The sequence below is a fragment of the Diplotaxodon limnothrissa genome, linkage group LG8 (genome assembly GCF_057381915.1).
Source record: "Diplotaxodon limnothrissa isolate DT_005_m linkage group LG8, D_limnothrissa_male_GT1.1, whole genome shotgun sequence".
Classification (NCBI taxonomy): domain Eukaryota; kingdom Metazoa; phylum Chordata; class Actinopteri; order Cichliformes; family Cichlidae; genus Diplotaxodon; species Diplotaxodon limnothrissa.
In genome coordinates this window covers 10,390,733-10,412,192 of record NC_140603.1, presented here as the reverse complement: position 1 = coordinate 10,412,192, position 21,460 = coordinate 10,390,733, and the positions used below count along the sequence as shown (strand labels likewise).

Here is a 21,460-nt window from a genome sequence, read left to right as displayed (position 1 = left end):
CAACCCACAATCTGCCTGTTATAGACACACTTTTTGAACAGACATAAGCGTGCGCGCACACTCAGAGTGTCTTTATAGCTGTCTTCCTTTGAAGTCTGTACCTTTATGAATGCCTGGTGTGGAGCATTTATGTGACGTTTGTAAATTTGCACCACAGTTACAATATTCCCAAATTCAAACTACACTAGGGAAAGCTGTTTGTGAATGAACGCACGTCAACACAGTTCTTTCTTTAAACATATGCATGATTTTTTGGGGTGAACACTGACTAATTTTAAACATTAACTTGACCTTTTAAGTTGAAATATTATTTGGAAGCTTTAACCTTGAAGAACTGAGCAAAGCTATCCCGACGTCACAGGCCCGGCTGTCAGCACTTCCTGAATTCACAGTGGTCAAGTCTGCTCTATTGAAAGGGTTTATCAGAAAGAACCTAAAACCACTTCAACTTCCTTCCACCTTACACAAGCCAGTAAACTCTATCACTTATCTTTAGCAACACCCCATTAGCTATTTGTATTAGGCCATAAAGCCCTGTTTTGAAAATGTACAGTGAACTCAGGAACAAAAACACAACACAGATCTCCAGATCCGACTAGATTGCCCACCTTCTTTCAAGCTGTGATACACAAGTCTGTCATGATCCATCTTCAGTCCTTCCTTCTCCATGTCATCTCCCATTGGAGGAGAGTCCAGGGAGGAGGGTTCAAAGGACAGGCAATGGTTGGTGTCCAGCATTATCATTCAGAATAGGGATTGATTATTAGGTAAACATTGAACACCACGGTTTAAAGTAGATTTCCTCCCAAGTCCCAGATTTTGACCGTATTCCTGAAGAAGGGCACCCTTGACGTGTCAAAAGCTGTCCTCTCTTCTCAAGGGAAAGATGTGATTCAAATGCTTCAGAAGACTCCGTTCCAAGTAAACAAATATCTCCTTTTAAACCAAAATGACAAAGAAAAGCACAGCTACCGCCGTTGCCCTTCTATCCCCGGTGCTTCTTCTCTGTATCAAAGAAATCGATTGGGCTGTCTCAGCTTTGCTCTCTCTCTCCTGCCTCCTGTGCTCTACTTTCCTTGCAGTGACAGCCGGCGAGTCACGACAGCGCTGTTCTGCAGTTTCCCAGAGAGCCGGGGTAAAGAAATCCACAGGACGAGTCGTGGATAGAAAGAACAAGAGCTAAAGGGAGGAAACTGAAAAGAGGCCAGCGGCTGAGGAAGGGAGGACAGCAGTGAGCTCAGCAGAGAGATTCCCCAGTGAGACTGCTCTGATTGCAGCTCCTCCTGAATCTCACACACATGCAGGGAGACACACACACACACACACACACACGCGCGCACACACACACACACACACACACACACACACACACACACACAGTGAGGGCTGCTGATAAAGTTTTCCTGCTCAGCTGTTGCCATTCATTCACAGTTACAAGCTCAGGGGGGCTCCAACATGAAAACCTGCTCCCTGTTCAACCCAAACACAGCAAGCTGATCAAAATCAAAGCAACAACACAGAAGATCGGCTCATAAAAACTTCCTCTGGCTAAACAAAACAATGACTCAGACAAGCTATGGACAGTTTTTATTAGACAGGTAGAAATGATTCCGTGCACCATAAACGACCTTTGCCAAAGATGCTTGAGTAAATCTGATACCAGGATGAGTCACAGGCTGACTTTTGGAGTGGCTGATTTGATACCCAATCACAAACGAAATTCTGAAAGATTTTCCAAACGGTTTGCCCTTCAGGGAAGACAGCGAACACAAATCTGCACTCTTACTGGAAAAAACATTTTAGAAAAGCAACAACAGTCTAATTGGTCTGGTGCAACCAGCGACTTATCCAATGCGTCCTAACCTGGTCTTAAAATGTTCAGATTCTTCTGAAGTTCAGCACTACTGACCAAAACTGTCTGCTGACGGTAAACGCCGCCACGGCCACAGTCTCCCTTCCCCCTCAATCTGTTTTAAATAGCAGGGCCAGCTGGCCATAAGGGGGCTAAATACAGCCTGGTATCACCTGTGCACTCGCAGGGTAAGGTTACTCTGAGACAGGCATGCACATCTCTAGCTCCAAACACATACAAGAAAACTTTAAGCCCCTTTTCCTTGAACTAAATCAGTTTTTTATGATACAAAAGAAGACTTTACCATACATTCAGCACAGAGAGGCTTCAACTGCAGCCGGTTTAAACACCAAATTCGAAATGAACAGCATACTACACTGATATCACACAGGGCAGCAGTGCACCTGAAAACACAGACAACACCTTAAACAAACCCTGTCTGGTGACTACAATTACTGTGTGTTATGAGTGTGAGATTAAAGTCCACCTGCTGTTATGATTCACAGTCTGGGCAGGAAACACAGAAAAGACAGCACACGCTGGGATTAGGACATGGCTGTGTAGGCTGAATCTCAGCACTGCACACATCACAAACCGACACAGCATGCTAAACACATATTGGCTTATTTACACCTCCACAGCTCAAAATCATAAATCCTTCGTTACATTAACATTTCAATTATTTGTAACCAGCTTTCTGCCTCTACAGTACAGCCAGCTGTATATTTCACATAACTAAAAACCTCAGGGGCAGCGATTCCCCTGTAATAACAGTACTGAGCGAGCCAGTAATGCAGGCAAATATTTTATGGTTTTAAATCAGCTTGACCACAGTGTGTGGAAGGCACATTTCACAGTTTCCCAGGATTTACCCCACTAAATAGGATTATGTAGTAACCAGTAACCCACACTAATAGATGAGTTATGATCTTCTTTAGAATTACTTTGAATTAGTTGATACTAGGATCTCTATAACCACACAAAAAAACACCAAAGCACTGCAAACTCCAAAGGGTCTGATTCCAACGAGAGGTGAAAGCTTAAACTGTGTCCAAACTGTACCGCTGCTCGAGTAAAGTATTGGACTCTACAACCTTTGACCTGATGGGTGTTGTTGGGCGTCAGTACTTTCCACTGAAGTTATTTGGCCTTGGGTATTTTCCTTTATCCTTCACTAAAAACATTTCTGTGACTTTATAATAGAAAAAGAGACGCATTTTGTGAAGAAGACAGAATGATTTGAAGGTCTCACAGTTAGTCAGAGACGTCCACAAATTAATGGAGGGGAAACCTGAAAACACATTATCTAGTAGGAGTGGATAATCTGGTCTAAAGGTTAAAAGAAGAATATAATGTTGAACTCTTGAGTGTTTAATGTTGAAGCCTATTACTTCAATTCTGATCTCAAAGCCTGATTTAAGTTTTTATTTGAAAGTTCAAACTATAAGTGGTAATTCATATTTCTGGGACTTCCTTTGTTTAAAGACACGTGTCCGTTTCCGCTATTCTTTGTTCACCATGGTGTTTTTCGTTCGGTACACCGCCTCTCTGTGGTATTTTTAAGTCTTTCTTAATTAAATAGAAATAGCTGATTTCAGTCTGATCACAGCAGCTAGCACTGCAGCAGCCTTTTTATTCCAAATTCCCTTCATGACACAATCCAGAAGGGGTTTGTGTCTCCTTGTTGATTAATCACAAACTGATAGCAGACTGATAGCAGACTGACTCTATTTTATTGCCATCTTATCACTGCCTTGATGCCTCAAACTCACTTTGAAGACAGTAACTGACTGGGCGATTGCAGATCTGGTCCGCATCTTCAAAGCAATCATTTTAGGCAACGAGATTCCAAGTATGTTAATTATCGAATAAGAGTTAATGAATTCTGACTGAATAAATACATCCTTGGGAACTAGCGCCTCTTCCACAAAGTGGCAAAGACCTCACCTTACAAATTTGCCGTCAACTGGATTAACTAGAATGTTTTGGCATGTTTATTCACTACCTGACCACCACTGTTTAAGCTCGCTTTTAACTTCAGAGTGTTTTATTTAGGCAACATTTTACACCAAACACACATCAAATAGTTTGGGATCATTTGTCCAGTGCAAAAGGATTTACAACGTTATATAAAAACTAGACGCACCACAAGTAAATTTAAACTTGCGTAACATTATCAGCACTGAGCCAGACAAAACTCCTCACTTGTATCTTTTCACGATGTCCGAATGTTTGAATTGATGCCTTTCTAGTCAAAGGCGAGTTTACAGATGGACAAAGAATGCACTAAACAGATGAACTCAACAAAACCCGAGCTGCCAAGAAACTAACCAGGCCAAGTGACAGGCCACCGTAGGTCAGACCAGCCATTAACATTCCAGCAAGGAAAACAGGCAATTTTTTTCCCTTTTTACTTCCTGGTCTCCCCCCACCCACTCGCTCTTCTGTGGAATTTACCAGCACTGTTTCCTGGGACACACTGACATCAGGCAGGGGATTACTCAGCGTCATCCTGAACCGAGGAGACTTTTAGCCATTGTAGCCATGTGCGTAATCGTTAGGAAAAGACGTGGAATTTTTAACAAACCCCAAAATGCACCAACAAGGCTGAACTTAATCATTTACTTTACTCTATAGTTGTAATTAAAGTAGCAAACTCACAGGAAAAGGCAGCTCTTTACATGTTTGGGGATGAGGGAACAGTACAAGTCCCGGGTTTATCAGATGCATAATCCCTGACTGACCTACTGCTGAGCTTCAGCTTCACTCCAAAGAGGAATCAAGTTTTGTGCTTTTGTCAGCTGTCAGAGGTAACAAAACTTCAAAGACAGGTTATACTTTGCAACGTACTTATTTGGCTATTTCTACTGCAAAGTGCTACAGTCAGATATCCAAATGCACAGAATACTAATTGGTTCAATTAGCACAAGTTCAAATAGAATAATAAAAAATAAGCACAAACCTTTCCCTGATCCTAATCAGATATAACCCCAATATGATCTACCTGAAATACCACCGATAATCCTTAAATGTCACAGCTGGAGCAAGTCATAACTAGTCTGTACTACTGAGCTGCATCTTTACAGGCTGGTTTGGTTTGTAGCTTTGACTTTTCACATATACAGTGGGGCAAAAAAGTATTTAGTCAGCCACCGATTGTGCAAGTTCCCCCACCTAAAATGATGACAGAGGTCAGTAATTTGCACCAGAGGTACACTTCAACTGTGAGAGACAGAATGTGAAAAAAAAATCCATGAATCCACATGGTAGGATTTGTAAAGAATTTATTCGTAAATCAGGGTGGAAAATAAGTATTTGGTCAATAACAAAAATACAACTCAATACTTTGTAACATAACCTTTGTTGGCAATAACAGAGGTCAAACGTTTACTATAGGTCTTTACCAGGTTTGCACACACAGTAGCTGGTATTTTGGCCCATTCCTCCATGCAGATCTTCTCGAGAGCAGTGATGTTTTGGGGCTGTCGCCGAGCAACACGGACTTTCAACTCCCGCCACAGATTTTCTATGGGGTTGAGGTCTGGAGACTGGCTAGGCCACTCCAGGACTTTCAAATGCTTCTTACGGAGCCACTCCTTTGTTGCCCGGGCGGTGTGTTTTGGATCATTGTCATGTTGGAAGACCCAGCCTCGTTTCATCTTCAAAGTTCTCACTGATGGAAGGAGGTTCTGGCTCAAAATCTCACGATACATGGCCCCATTCATTCTGTCCTTAACACGGATCAGTCGTCCTGTCCCCTTGGCAGAAAAACAGCCCCATAGCATGATGTTTCCATCCCCATGCTTCACAGTAGGTATGGTGTTCTTGGGATGCAACTCAGTATTCTTCTTCCTCCAAACACGACGAGTTGAGTTTATACCAAAAAGTTCTACTTTGGTTTCATCTGACCACATGACATTCTCCCAATCCTCTGCTGTATCATCCATGTGCTCTCTGGCAAACTTCAGACGGGCCTGGACATGCACTGGCTTCAGCAGCGGAACACGTCTGGCACTGCGGGATTTGATTCCCTGCCGTTGTAGTGTGTTACTGATGGTGACCTTTGTTACTTTGGTCCCAGCTCTCTGCAGGTCATTCACCAGGTCCCCCCGTGTGGTTCTGGGATCTTTGCTCACCGTTCTCATGATCATTTTGACCCCACGGGATGAGATCTTGCGTGGAGCCCCAGATCGAGGGAGATTATCAGTGGTCTTGTATGTCTTCCATTTTCTGATGATTGCTCCCACAGTTGATTTTTTCACACCAAGCTGCTTGCCTATTGTAGATTCACTCTTCCCAGTCTGGTGCAGGTCTACAATACTTTTCCTGGTGTCCTTCGAAAGCTCTTTGGTCTTGGCCATGGCGGAGTTTGGAGTCTGACTGTTTGAGGCTGTGGACAGGTGTCTTTTATACAGATGATGAGTTCAAACAGGTGCCATTCATACAGGTAACGAGTGGGGGACAGAAAAGCGTCTTACAGAAGATGTTACAGGTCTGTGAGAGCCAGAGATTTTCCTTGTTTGAGGTGACCAAATACTTATTTTCCACCCTAATTTACGAATAAATTCTTTACAAATCCTACCATGTGAATTCATGGATTTTTTTTTCACATTCTGTCTCTCACAGTTGAAGTGTACCTCTGGTGCAAATTACTGACCTCTGTCATCATTTTAAGTGGGGGAACTTGCACAATCGGTGGCTGACTAAATACTTTTTTGCCCCACTGTACTTAAGGAGCTCAGAGGTTTGAAGTCCTGCCTATTTTAAATACTACTACTTTATTTGATTTGATTTCCCCACATGATTATTCATCAGAAGGCTGAAAGAGAAAATAAATTCTGCTTTTAAAAGCAGTGGAACTAATTAAGCCCACTCCTTTTAAACACAGTCAAAGGTTCTTTTGTTGACCAGCTTGCAGCAGCACCCCTCACTCTGTCACATCATGTCAATGAAAAGTAGTCTAAACGAGCTCTAATTGTATATTGTTGAAGGAAACAGAAGCATCTATAAGTGCGCGAGCACCGAAAGACCCACAAGCCAGCTGGCAGCTGTTAGCATCTGGTTCTGTGAACCTTTATTGTAAAACAGAAACGACTGGGTAAGGAGGAGAACGGGGGGTGGGGGTTCAGGTCGCGTTCAGCAAAATGAGACTTTCAGAGAAACAGAGGGAAAAACAGAGAGCAAGAGCAGCAGAAAGGGTGCTCCCAGTGCTGGGATGACAGCTTCGTAACACTGTTACATAACTCCAACATCTGAAAATAATTTTTATTGTAACAAACCCCCTAACCTCCTGCCCTAGTTGCAGAGGAAACAACTTTTTTTCTTCCTTCAGATGTACAACAACAAACTCCTGGGCAGGCTGTCAGCAAACAAAGACAGAGTGGACACAAATTTAAAAAACTGTTGGACTGGGTGCACATTACAGCTCACAAGCATCTGATAGAGAATTTTTTTCTGGCTTGAGAAAGTCTTTTTAATACTTACTGATTGTATTCTTACAAGTCTCTTTCCTTCAGGTGCTCTTTAGAGTTTTATGGGGCTCTTTCTGCTTCATCCTCTCCTCTCCTTTTTCTGTTACTGTATATAACATCTAATAAAAGCCTGGCTCTTAATTTGCTTCAGCAGAGTTTTTATTAGACACAGACCTTTGGGGACACAGGTTTCTATTTATTACAAGAGTTTAAGTGACATGCAGGTGCAGATCCAAGCGTACGAAACGACAGAGCTTCATAGACAGCTAGCTGCTAGTGCTACACATTCTTCTACCTTTGCTTTCAAGGAAACTTATCATTAGTCACATGACATATTTGCAGATGTGTCGCAATGCTGATTAAAAAGATCTATCATGTTCTATTACAAGGCAGATTTTTTACACAGTGACTAAACAGACACACAAAACTTTAAATGTGGTTTGCGTTCATTGCAAAAGCAAAAGACATAACACAAAACCATATAAACCTGCAAGAGAGAAATGTGTCAAAATGCAGAATCCTCAAATGACTTTGTAAAGTCTAGAACAAACTCAAGAAATTCAATCCAGCCACACACAGCTTTGTTTTTAGTCGAGTGTAGGAATGCTTGAGATGTGACATAACCTCTACGAGAGTTTCCCAATCTCTGCAGATTGGTGAAAGGTTTGATGTTATCGAGCGTTGCCAACAGATATTCTTGTTTGTGCAGAAAGACAACTCTGTTCTCACACTTACTGGAACTTAAAACAATTTTACAGTTTATTTAGCCAAAGAGGTGACATGTCAGGGAGAAAATACTTAAGATTTGTCATTTGTTATGACAAACGTTGGTGGTTCTTCTTTTTGAGTTTCACATATAGCTTTAATAATGTATGCTAGGCACATCCTAGCCTACAGCCCTGATTTTTGATTCTTGTGACTCGTGTCTGAGTCATCCTGATGAAACAGGAGTCCTGCCAGTTCACGGTGACCTCTGTTACATTCATCAGCGAACACTAAGTGCGCCACATTTGGTGTTGGCAGGTGAGTCACAGGCTAATAGGTCTTCTATTATTCAGAAACACCAGAGCACACCGGGTTGGTGATGATCATAGAGCACATGCCTTCTGTTTGTGGGCCTACTTGTTCCCACAGCTTGCACCTGTGACAGCAGGAGCTTAAACCTTCAGTTAGCTGCAGGAGTTTTTGAAACATGACACAGTTTTTGTCTTATACCTCTGTACACCACTACAATGAATTTTAAATCAAGCAAGGCATGATTGAAGCGCAGACTTTCAGAGGCTCAAAAAGGACAATTGATAAAAGATGTTGAGTGGATTGCTATCATTACAACTCTAGATATAAGGTCTAAGGAGATGTGGATGCAAATGAAGGTGACCATAAAAAGGCTGAAAAACACAATGCAACTGTTCAGATATTTATCTGTACATGTGCAATTCCATCCAAGTGTAGCAAGTAGGACAGAAATTATTGTTTAAAAATCACAATTATTTCTCCTGCTTGCAGCTGGTTAACAGACTGTCTTTGTTCAGGAAGTACTAGATGTAATAGATTAGAGGAAAATGTGACCTAAGCTACGTGCTCGCCTCGTCTTCTTCGTTTGTTTTCACTCTCACAGTTTCTTTTTTTTGTTTTGCACTTGCCTGGAACTCTAAGTGAGGGACTACACAACCTTAGCATAATTTTAGAGATTCCCTGATCAATTGGTTGATGAACAGAATCTGCCAATTTTCAGCTGACTGGCCATGATCGGTGTCGGGCCAGTCAGCCTCAAATCTATGCAATTCTGTGCCAATTCCACTCCAACTTGACTTTTGCCTTCCCAAAAAAAACCCCAAAAACCCCAAAAAACCCAACACATTCTGTTTGGTAATAATACACTTTTTCACATTGGTTTGGCTATAATTCTGCCAGACTGCCTTATAATGCTGATGCTAGCACAACAGGCAATAATTTAACAGTGTAGCATGAGCAGTTTTCTCAGTCTGTCGTGAGTAAACTCAAATTGTTCAAAAATCTTGTCTCTTCTTTGCATTGCAGTCATTTTAGCAAAGATATAATGTATTACTCCTAATTCTGCATGAACTGCTGGGTTCATTCAACTCTGTTTGCATACAAGAAGAACCAAAACACAGCACAGTAACCACATTGCCATCTAGCATATTAGGAGGTGTAATTACAGAGACAAAGACATGTAAAACATGTTAAAGTGTGACGCATGCAATTCTTTTCAGATTGATTTTAAATTAAAATAAATTTGCAGAAAAATAACCTTTTTCTTTTATTAAAACTCCTAGAAAGAAAATTTGAACAGGCCAAGAACTGAACTGTCAGGCCAGATTTTTCTTATAAAAATTGAAATCAGTAGTTTTCCATTGTTATTTTCTAATTAATTCACATCCAGTTTACTGAATGTATTCAATACCTTTTTAAAAAAAAAAAAAAAAAAAAAAAAAAAAAAAGGCCATTTTGTGGTAGTTCGTAAAGAAAAGAAAAGATGTAAAGATAAAATAAATTAGGAATTTGCTGCTGCGTTGAAAAACAGCAAGATTGACTGTCACGGTCCATCCACTCATTCATCGTCTTAAACCGCTTACCCAGTATACGATGACAGGCTGGAGCCTGTTCCACCTGCCACAGGGCAAGAGGCGAGGTACAGCCTGGCCAGGTTGCCAGTCTATGGCAGAGTTATTATTGCATAAATAAAATACCCAGTCAGTTTATTTCCCATTGCACTGGGATTACCTTGTTTCCATATTTTACACTTCCAGTTTTAAGTGGATAACATTGGGTTTAGTATGTTTGGTACCATGTTAGTAATATAGTATTATTCCAATACTATTATTCCCATACATGATTACAATTACCCCTGCCATACAATGCACAACTACTGCAGTAATGTGAAGGCAGCACACATTCTCATTAATAAAGCACTCTATTGCCTTCATTTTCTGTCTTGCTACTCACAGCACCAATTATAAATGTGCAAATGTGTGCTGTAGCTGTGCTCAAAATACACACCGCAGCATAACCGTGTTTGTGAAGCAGAATATCAAAAGGTTTCATGTTGTACACAGCATGTTGCATTCAAGTGATAAAAAACTGATATTAGCTGGGGTAAATGTGTGTCCATCTGTCAGCTTTGAAACTGAATTGCACGTTGTAAGATGTGTGCTTGTGTGTCTTTAAAGATCACTGAGCTACATGAGTGGGCTTGTACCTGTGGGTGTGCAGGCATTGTGTTCTTGTTGCTACAAGCAGACCTGCGAAGTGCTTTTATTTAGCTTTAGGCAACAGATCTGAGTGAGGTTTTTTTGGATATGCTCTCACACTTCTCATTATCTAACAGGAATTTGCAGGATTGTAAATCAAAGATGTATGTGTGTGTCTGTGCTTGTTCAAATACCATGCTCTCAGGACACACAGTCAAAAAACATTTTTTTAATGAAAAAATGGAAGCCTACCAATTCCCAGAAGAGCATGTCCAGATTCTGACAGTGACACCAGTTGTGAAAAGTGTGTGTGTGTGTGTGTGTGTGTGTGTGTGTGTGTGTGTGTGTGTGTGTGTGTGTGTGTGTGTGTGTGTGTGTGTGTGTGTGTGTGTGTGTGTGTGTGTGTGAGTCACGGGTAGCCTGTGGGTGTGTGCGTGGTGTGCTGGACACACTTAAGATCTAAGCTTCTTGCAGGACTTGCCTGTGTTGCATAAATATTCTCCTGCCTGTGTGTTTATTAGACTGGATGCTGTTTACATTCACCAAAAGCTACGACATTTGGTGTCCCGTTGTTTGGACTCAATCTGTTTTGCCGTGTTGCTAGGAAGCACAGATTTGTGCTGCAGTTTCATAAACTCCAATGTGCATAGATCTATCTATCACCACATGCATAAAGATATGAAGCATGTCCAGGGAAAATATGACCAAAAGCGTGTTGTTGCAATTATGTTGTATAATTTCATGTGTGTTAATGATTTTTTGGGAATTACAGAGAATACCTAAAGCCATGAAAGAATTACTGTTATAAAAGAAAGAAGACATGCAGCTGGATTGTGTCGGTTGCAGCTGTTTGCAGGGATAAGAGTAAAACAACTTTTCCTTCCGTCCCTCCTCTCTTTAATTTTTATATTTTTTCTACCTTTTGGAATATTCAGTTCTTTCTGCATTTCTTCTTCTTTCTTTCCACGTTTATTCCTTCGCTTTCTCGCCATCTATCAGTCCCTCCATCCTATTCTTCCCTCTCCTTTTCACTCCTACTCTCAGCTTGACAGAATGATCTGGGGTCTCTGCTGCTGGCAGCATCCCAGTAGGTTACATAACAGTACCAGCAGCCTCCCCTGAATCACTGCTGGGCTAGGCTTGCCTCAGCAATGATAAATATCCTAACTACTACCCAAAAGCATGAGTGTCTGGGATCACATTATATTCACATTTTTAATTTTTCACACTGATCATTTCAGCCTCATGCAAATAAGACCCTACATCCCAATGTAATCTATAGCCCGTCATGTGTCGAAGATGAAGAAGCATGTGATATTTATCTGTCTTTGTTTACAAGTCTGAATGACACGGGGATGCAAATCCAAAATCTCACTTCAAGGAATTTCAGCAGGAGGCTATCAGCTCCACTCTTACATTTCACCCTTTTCGTGACCATGTTTTAGCAGACAACCTCTCTTAGTCTGCAACTACCTCTAGTTTGTAAAGGGGTCATTTGCAGTCAAGTCCTGAAGGTCAAAATGGTTTAAGTGACCAGAAAGTACAAGAGGTTATTTAAAAACATGGAGGCTTTTTCTGGATCAGACAGTTTGAACTCGCCTCTGTGCCTGTAACAGAAAATTCTGCAGGTTTTAAATTCATAGCAAACATTGCAGCATCTAGTAGTTGCAGGTATATTGCTTCTTCAATCAGCTGTCAGCTGCAGACAGCGCTGACACTGTCTCATTCCATTTATCATTTAAAAATCTCTTTCTACTCTGAGTGGCAGTAGACGTAGTTTACATTGTGATCTGGAACAATCTGTTCTGACTGAGCAGGTCATTTCTGCTTAAATCCAGAGCAAAATCAGTGACGCCTCTAACCTAATTTCCCCCCAGCCTCAGTCTCCATCAGTGAGCCCGGCATATGCCTCTATCCCTCCTCTCTCAGCTAACCTCTGACTCTCCAAGTTCGCCCGGATCCTGGCCCACTGCCTGCAGTCACTCCTCGGGCAGAACTGCTGCCCTGGCTGGACAGTTCACAGCTGCTGAGCCTTCCTCTTCCCCATAACTACATCTTCCAACCTGCACAGCTCCCTCACCCCCTAACTTCCACTTAGGGCACACTCTACAAACCTGGACTCACAGCCCCGCCTAGCTTCTGTGCCCTGCGGATCTAATTTACACACATGTACTGCATACACATGATTATATATATCCAAAAGGTTGCAGCGTTGCAGCTAAAATCTAAGGTGGCACTTTGCATGATTAAAGATTTCATATGTATTTCACCTTAAGGTCCATCTTAAGGTAGACCAAACTTTCAATTGTTTCCTTAAGTTTAAAACAAAATGCACGAGGACTAGAGACTCAAATGGGCTTTACCTGACTGGATAGTCATATCCCTCTGCACCATGCTGAAGGGAGACTTCACCTTCCTGGCAAGATTATGGATTCATATTCCAAAGACAGCCAGCGTTGTTCATTTGAGAAAACACAGGAGTCTGAGGAGAAGTCCGACAGCAGAAAAGCCACAGTAATGCTGTCACAGGGAGCTGGTACTCCACAGGTACTCCACCTCACAGTCCTTTTCTCTGAACTGTCTTGTCTACAAGTGCATGCACGCCCCAACAGAAAGGGCGTGTGTAGGTCTGTGCGTCTGTGTCTTATTGCTCCCTGGATAAGAACAAGATCCACCCATACACTGTTCCGTGAACGAGTTTTAAGCTCTTCTTAAAAAGAAAAGGGAAACTTTTGGTCACTCCTCTGCACTCTAAAACAAGAATAAAAACAAGCCGATTCCAAACCTCACCTCCTCAAGTCCAAGTGACACACCCCCTCTTCTCTTCCTTTCCACTTTCCTTCACTATCCTTCTGTTCCCTCTCTGGGAAATTATGCAATACAGCCATTTCAGACATGACCTCCCTTCTTCCCCCCGCTCTTTACGACATCCCCATCCTCCTTCTCGTGTTGCTCTCGCAGCCCACACTCAAGCAAGTTTTTCCAGCTCAAAGTTTCAAATGATCTCAATTCCATTATCATAGCATAACCAGGTTTTTTGGCACAGAAAACCTCAGAGACAAGTTTGCAACTGGGAAGGCAGGAAATGTAAAACGCTTTCAAGACTAGTCTTGGTTTATATCAGCCTTCCACCTTAAAAACAGAGCTGGCTCCCTATTCTTCTCTCTTGCATAAGCATTAATGTATACAGACCTGACCATCCTGAAAAACATGCCACCTATCTCTACGCCGTGTTTAACAACAAATGTCCCAGCCTTCATCCAGTACAGTTAGCATACTGTACAACCTGGTATCAGAGATAAAGCTTTGCTAACCTTCCCAATGCAGGTTCTGCGCTTCCACTGCAACACATGTGCGTGTGCAGAAATGTGCATGCAATCACACGCAGTGCTGTAAAGGCATCTAGATAAGCTGCAGGGGTGTCTGCAGCAACATGCTTGCTCCTGGCTACCACACTGAAGTGTAAGGAGAAGGCCAAGAAGAGCAGGGGTTGTTTAAATAAGGGAGTGATGGCCTGAGGCTGCGAGATGGTGAAGTAAACAGGGTGTTGGGACAAGCAGCCACAGAGTCACTCTTAAATACTTCCGTACCGACATAAACATATTTGAAATAATGTTCAAGAAACACGAAGTTTCTTATCTTATTGCTTTCAGTGCACTCTAAAAGTTAGTCGTCTACTGCCTTAACTCTGTTTTCCATTGTACTTTGTAACTCAGATTTTTATTGTATGTGTTATTGTGCATTGTTCTCTCCCACTGTTGATTTATAAATCATTGACTGATCCAACCTTGCCTAACCTTCATCTCCACACAAATCAACACCAAGTCAACTAACTTTCCCTCCAAGTAAATGGGTGACCAACGCCCAGCTGGGAACAATGGCCAATATGGCTGAAAATTCTGATATGGCAAGATGCATGTGTGAGTGTGTTTGACTGACCTTCTAATACATTCTGGAAACAAATGTTGTGGACTGATGAAGCTGAAATAGATTTTTTGTGGGGCTCTATGATCAAAGGTAGGGCTGGGCTATCAGCCGATAGCTTTCGTTTTGTTTTGTATTATAAATTAGATACTTCCTCCTTCCTTTTATAGCCCTGCGCTCACAGCCATCCCTATAAGTTCAACCTTACTCACAGCTTAGTTCAGCTCAAGCCAAGATGACAGAAAATGAGTCTTTGGTCAGCAAAATCTTTCTAAAAGGCATAACAAGGTTTCCATAGATAAACACGCAGAAGGATTATTAGTGTTTGACTACAGCCGCCTTTGCTTCTACAAGATCTCAGATGAGTTGGCTTCAACTCTCCCCATAGCTTCCATTCTGCCCTCCACAAGAGCACAAGCCCACTTTATGGTTAAAAAACACCAGCTAGTCTAGGCGTACTCCCTACCAGATGACCAGCTGCATGTCTTCGCTTACAAAGTAAAATCCACAATGGACTATTTCAAGAGGTGCAAGCTAAAGGTTTTGCCATTTCCCTCATAGTCCACTGAGGACTATGGACATAAATAGCACTGCATGCAAGATGGGTCAAGAGAGAGCAGAAGCCCTTTGCAGAAAGAATGGATGAAAACTAGAAGAAGTCGATGACTCTTAGCTACAAAAATGTTTTAACAAACTTTGACTTTTGCTAAGTATTTTCTGGTTACTTTTGAAACTGTAACAAACGGATACGTTTTTAAAGAAATTCACTAGAAAATGTTACTTATACCTTTTTGGAAACAGCTCAAGTTTTGCTCTCTTAGCTACCAAGCATTTTCTTGACACTATGCCACTAAGCGCTGCTTCACTTGTAATTTAGCATTATGACCTTAAACAAATCAAAGACATTAATCCAGCAAACGTAACCTTTCCACTGTGACTAAAGGAAGATGCTCAAGTAACTCAGAAGAACAAAATACTCCAAGCTCTATCCTAATTCCAGACATAAAAAGGGTCTACAGAGCGTTAACTCCACAGAGCAAACATGCAGCACACTCTAATCTACTGTAGCGGGAGGTCAAAGCTGAGGAGCAAGCCAATTAGGCACAGAAGCTTCTTCACTCCCTTCCTTCTGGAGACTTCAGTGCACACAGTCTTTTACATACACGTAGTACCACGTCAGAACTTAAATCTCGGTCTCTCGCTTGCCTTTAGACGCCCTCGATGGTGAGCTAATCTCTCTACTGACTAATGACCAAGAGGTACAGGCGCATCTGACATTTAACTTCTGCCTCCCAGACAAGTGCTTTCCACACCTTCCACGTGTCCTCAACTTACGTAACATATTCCCCAAGCACACCTTTTCTTTGCTTGGAGGATTTTATGTTCACTTCTATCAGGCATGAGAAGTGTTCGACAAAATCTTAACTTGGGGCAGAAGCAAGAGTGCTGCTGTCAAGCGTTTCCTACACATCATCCTAGAAAAAGGACATTTCTGAAAAGCCAACAGGGATAACTGTAAATACAACACTTATTCATTTTGACATAATAGTAATGTATATAATGGCAAACATCTAATGGCAGAAAAGCCCAAACAAACAGTGTGACGCTACAAGACAACAAAGGGACAAAGTGTTTTTAAAACTGCTTTACAAAAACTCGTGGTGAGAGCCAAGAGTCAGGCAGTAGGGCAGAATACTACTTCATCAAAAATGAGCAGAAAACATACATGTTGAAAAGCAGCCCTGCACATAAGCGTGAATTTTTACAGAAGGACACAATTACTGAAGCAAACCTGGTGTGACATGCTCAAAGGAAGTGTTTATACCACGTTTTTACGCCAGAAAAGTTGTTAGACGCGGTGGCTGCAATATGACTGGGGGGGTCAGGTGGGTCTGTTCACTAAAATTTAATCTTGCACTCTATCAAAGCAACGCTTCCATCGACTATGTCACTAATTGGCGTTTCAGAAACTGCAGGGCTGTAGCACAGAAAGAGCAGGCAGAGGTAAGTTTATGAAGAGAAACTGACGTGTTTAAACCACAATCTTACAGATCTGAATCGCATTTAACTCTGTTTACATGCAGCTGTGATAAAATACTTAGTGTGTGATTTAATCAAACATCCTGGCACAGTGAATGGTAAAATGGTATCAATTCATAAAAGCTGGATTTTAGAACCTTTTTAACTTCTTTATCGTTTTGGAGAGCAAGCTCTTATGTGTAAAAACGTCTAATTAAAATAACAGTCGTAGCTTTGGATGTATTTGTGCCACGTGAAAGATGTCTGCTGTGGTTTCTTTATCCAAAACCTAGCATCAAACTGAAGCGGTGGTGGCTGAAAAACACAAAGGTCATGCGCGTCACTGTCTCACCATTCTTGCGCTCCTGTATAGGCAGCAGATTGGGAGCAGGCTGAAGGGAGAGCTCCTGAAGCTCGCTGGTCACGGCGTCGCTCTGGGGGCTCGAGGCCGAGCCTGGCACACTGGCAACTTCCATACTGCCAGGATTTGGCTCCTCCCCTTTCTGTGAGTCCATCGATGCCAAGGTGACAGAAAGACCTGGAATCGTTTTTTCAAAAGGGAAAGAGAAAGTGTAATGTCTCGTGAAATAATCAGAGGACACAGAGTAGAAAGCTCCATATAAAGGGACAGTGATTACTGCAACTAGTGCATATGTATGCAGTTTTTATTTAGGAATTGACCAAACAGGATTATATATACACACACATCTATTTTTTCCATTTTTTTGTAGCATGTAGCTCTACACAGGAAATGAATAAACAAATTAAAGTGTGGCTCATAACTGAGTCAGTTTGTACTTTTCTGAGCTATACTGACTATGAAGCGCTGTTGCAACATGAATAATATTCCCTTGGTCTAATTGCTGAAGCCGCAGTGACCTCCATTCTTCCAATTGCAATTCATTTCCCCATTAAAAACAAATCTATTAATGAATTACTAAGAATTGGATTTAAGAAATTCCAGTGTTCAGCTTGTCCTTTATGTAGTTAGAGGAACCCTCAACTATGCCACGCTATAAAAACAAAACAATACTCCAGACATGTTCACAGGCTTTGACAAGTCTGGAAAACATAGTTCCAGGAACCTGAGTCCTAGTCCCAGAAACCGTTCAGTCTGACTGCCTGTCTCTTTCATACACAAATAACTTGGGAAAGAGAAAGAATGCTGGACTGTAGACCAGGGATTAAATCAGCCATCACGGAAGAATTTGCATGTTTCAGCTTTTACAACTGTTGCTGTGGCCGCTGTTCTAAAAAGGCAGCTTATGTTTTGTTTTGTTTTTTACTTCTTAACAACCTCAGCACGATTTCCATACATTTAGCCTGGGTAACGAGTCGCCATCAGAGCTCGAGGTATCTCATAAAGGAAGCTATTAAAGAAAAAAAAGTGCCTGTCTAGCTGTGTGTTGCCTTGCACTTGCAGAGAGGCAAAGTCCCTCCTTGGGAAGAGTTAAAGTAACGTTGAACGTTGAGTTGAGGAAGTGTATAAAAAACTTAAATGCTTCCATATAGTCAATTTGGACTAAATGGAGCCTCGAGACAAAGAGTTCAGAAGACACTTCCCTATCTGAGGCTGCCCACTCCTTGTAAACCTGTAATGAGCGATGGGAATAATGCTAATGTAACCTAAACTAATGTGCGGGTTTAAACAAGCTAAACCTGTTTTTAGCAACATAAGCGTTCAGTTTAGCTCAGGCTACTTGGCTTTAGTGACAAGTGTCACTATATAAATGCAATTCATTATCATATTATTAGCATGGATATCTTCTAATGTTTCCATGGAAATTTTATGCAAAGCACAAACACACAGAGCATTAAACTGCTCGGTAATGAGCCAAAAGTCGTACATGTCACTGACTTTTGAATAACTTTACTCCATTTCTGGTTCTCCATCAAGCTTAGGTGACTATTGCTGTGTTTACAGTGTGAAAGTGATGCAACAGGTGCAATTGTGTAAAATGTGCTCTTGATGCGATTAACACTTCATTGGCGTAATGGTTGGGGGCAAAAAAAATTCTTAAAATCGCTGTTGCTTTCTGACTGGCAGGTACATTTATAACAAACTGGTTAAGCGTGTGAAGAAGCGAAGCCTGAAGGCTAACCTTCCTGTGAATAGTCAAACCATTCAAACCCATGTAATGGAAGAGATTTTCCTGATTTGCTGGCACAAGCCTGGTGTAACTGGTTCCTTTCTCAAGCACTCCTCTGGACTGAGCAGGCCCGGTAACTTTTGACAGCTACTCGCTAATGGTTGTTTACAAAGGCAGGACCTGCTGCTGTGCTGTGTGCTGATTTCCCTCTTGCTCTCTGCAAATATGTGTTTTCTAGCTGTGGGGTTCGGATGGGGATTCTGTCATTACTGCACAGCGGGGCTGCAAACAATGAGGCAGTGTTGTCTGAGATGCTGCTCCTCTCGTTCTCTCACAATCAAACACAAGCTCACACGTCTGAATAGCGACACACTAACCGCACGACACTAAAGTTTCTCTTGATCTCACTGGATCACTGCACGTTTGATCGCGACAGACATAAAACATTTAGATAACATTTGTGTTCTATCAAATGCTATTTTTAAGTCAATTAAAACAGAGAGATAAAAAAAATATGTGAACCTATCAGAATGTATGTGAATAGTGTTACTTTTTATGGAAAATACTAATAATTTTGAGTTGTTAAAACTGGATTGAAAATCTGTCTTCTCTCATCTGTGGGGCTGAGTTTCCTCACAAACTGATTTTAATAAAATTTTTATCCATCTGAGAATACGAGCGGGTTCACATTGGCAGCTACTGTCCAAGATGGTAGAGTTGGGGGTTCAACAAATGGACAAGAGATCCTCTAAAGAAACAACTAAACATATTGTTCAGTCATTTATCTGGCACAAGGCTTTTACTCAGTAAGTATCTGCACCTTATGCAGAGCATCCATCCATCCAATTTTAGGGTCTAACCCAGCTGTGAAAGGGTGAGAAACAGGTCGCCAGTCTATCACGAGGCTAACACAACCCGCTTTTACAAATTATAAACCAGATTCTCTCATTACTAGTCAATGATGGACCTAATAAAATACAGCTAAAAATTAGCAAAATATTATAATTTAATATGATTTAATAAGATGACAATTATTTAAACAAATTATATAGCTGGTCCAAATAACCCTGTATCAGTGTGTATACATGTTACAGACAGAAATCAAACTGCATAAGCATTTTTTCACCATTCTGTCCAGCTGTCAAAATCACCTGATATTTAACAATGATTTTTTGACCTGATTTGTAATCATTTTACAGATGACAACAGCCAAAACTAGTCTATCTAGACAGCCTGACTGCTCACCCAGAGAAAACAAATCCAAAAACTGGTTTAGAAAGACTCAGAAAACCTTGACAATGTTGCTAAAATAACATTAACTCAATAATTGAGACTAAATCTTGTATTGTAATTGTATAAAGAAATTATTTAGAGCTGTATCTAAATGAGCTCAATAACAGCGTAAGCCAACATGATGAGACAAGCAAGATAATGCATGCACTTGCTTCTTCAATCTGATGTGTGATCTTTGTCTCAGTACACCACTCTGAGATGCCTATCTCCTCGACAACAGATGAGAAAAACTGCGAGGTGTTATGTCTGCAGCTTTTGTCGATGCCTCACACAAAAGCTAGCTTAATACAATAACAGCCAGTGACCTAAATATCAAGTGTCACACATTAAATTAACCTCCAAATCACAAATGAATACGACAGATCTTCACAGTTGCCTCATCCCTACTTTCCCCAACAAACAGCTGCTGTTCAAACATGCATAATGTGCTATTCTGCTGAATAGTACATTCAAATGCTGAAACACACTGGAAGCATTCCTCCCTACACGCCCACACTAGCCTTTCAGATATGCATCATCATTACACTGGTACACACTGCGAGGCACACACGTCCTGACAGCCAAGGCTGTTTCACCATCAGTCACAGGAAACCAGCTACCAAGAATTACAAGAGCTTTTCAGTTCCCCAGCAAACAGGTAAAAGGATGTGGTTGCAACCTGGCTTATCATAAACTAGGCCAGATGTGAACAAGGCTTGTTGCTTACCTGTGTTACAAAATCTGGAAGGGGGGTTTTCCCATTTCAGGAGGACAGAGCTTTGAACGGTCCTGTAAAGCAAAATAAGAACAAAGCTTCAGTACAAATAGTCTGTTATACCCCTTTGCTCTTCTGATCCACTACTTGTACGTACTATGATGCTGAGCAGCTGTATCACAGTAACCAGGGCATGTGCAGGGAAAAAAGAAAAGAAAAAAGATCTACAATAGTACAAGACTCATGACAACTGATAAGATGGGCTAAAGAAATCCACGTTTCAGGAGGCCTTTCCACAGATGTCATGGGGCCGCAGCCTGCAGCTGTCACTGTCCAAAACACACAGGCATGCTAAGCTATTGTTAGCCTGTCTGGGTGGGAGTGAACCTAAACATTCAATACGCGAGCCAAAGTCGGGCTGCTATAGAAAAGCGGACACACGCGACATACTGGACGTGAAACGCTATCAACTACAACAATAAAGTATTTAACGCTGACACCGGCTTTAGCTGAAAACTCTTCGACTCCCCTGCTGACTGCAGACACAGACACCCCAAGTTAGCTAGCAACCGTTAGCATGCCATTACAACATCACCCCTAAGTGCCAACGCCTACGATCAGTTATCTGCCAGGCTGTTACTCTCGCTGAATAGAAATTAAGCTGCTGCTCTAAGTCCAAACCATGAATTCGTATTTTTATGCTTACTCATAATGTTCGCCATTTGTGTGTTGTGTCTGTGAGGATAAACGCCTTTGGCATCACAGCGCCACCCCCGAATCACAAAGGAAACTTTAACCGGAAAACCCTCCTCTGCGTGGGACGCAGAGACCCACTTCCTTCGCTACGCCGTTCCCACGGGCTCAGCCCGCTTCGGTAACAGGAGAAATAAGAGCGGAGCTTTGCC

The 21,460-nt window shown here is 41.7% G+C and overlaps 1 protein-coding gene across 3 annotated transcripts in view; it reads right to left on the bottom strand.

Annotated features, from left to right (window-relative positions):
* Nucleotides 1-21,460, bottom strand: part of mrtfab (myocardin related transcription factor Ab) — a 41,285-nt gene extending 19,825 nt beyond the window's left edge. The window contains exons 1-4 of one of the 3 annotated variants that reach the window (XM_085361250.1): nucleotides 21,262-21,267; nucleotides 20,568-20,629; nucleotides 16,831-17,016; nucleotides 609-674 (exon numbers count right to left, since the gene is read on the bottom strand). In XM_085361250.1, the coding sequence (XP_085217376.1) occupies nucleotides 609-674; nucleotides 16,831-16,993 (229 nt within the window). In that variant the 5' untranslated portion in view covers nucleotides 16,994-17,016; nucleotides 20,568-20,629; nucleotides 21,262-21,267. Of the gene's footprint in view, nucleotides 1-608; nucleotides 1,319-16,830; nucleotides 17,017-20,567; nucleotides 20,630-21,261 lie in introns of those variants that run through there. The other 2 variants (XM_085361246.1, XM_085361247.1) reach the window with 2 other exon arrangements.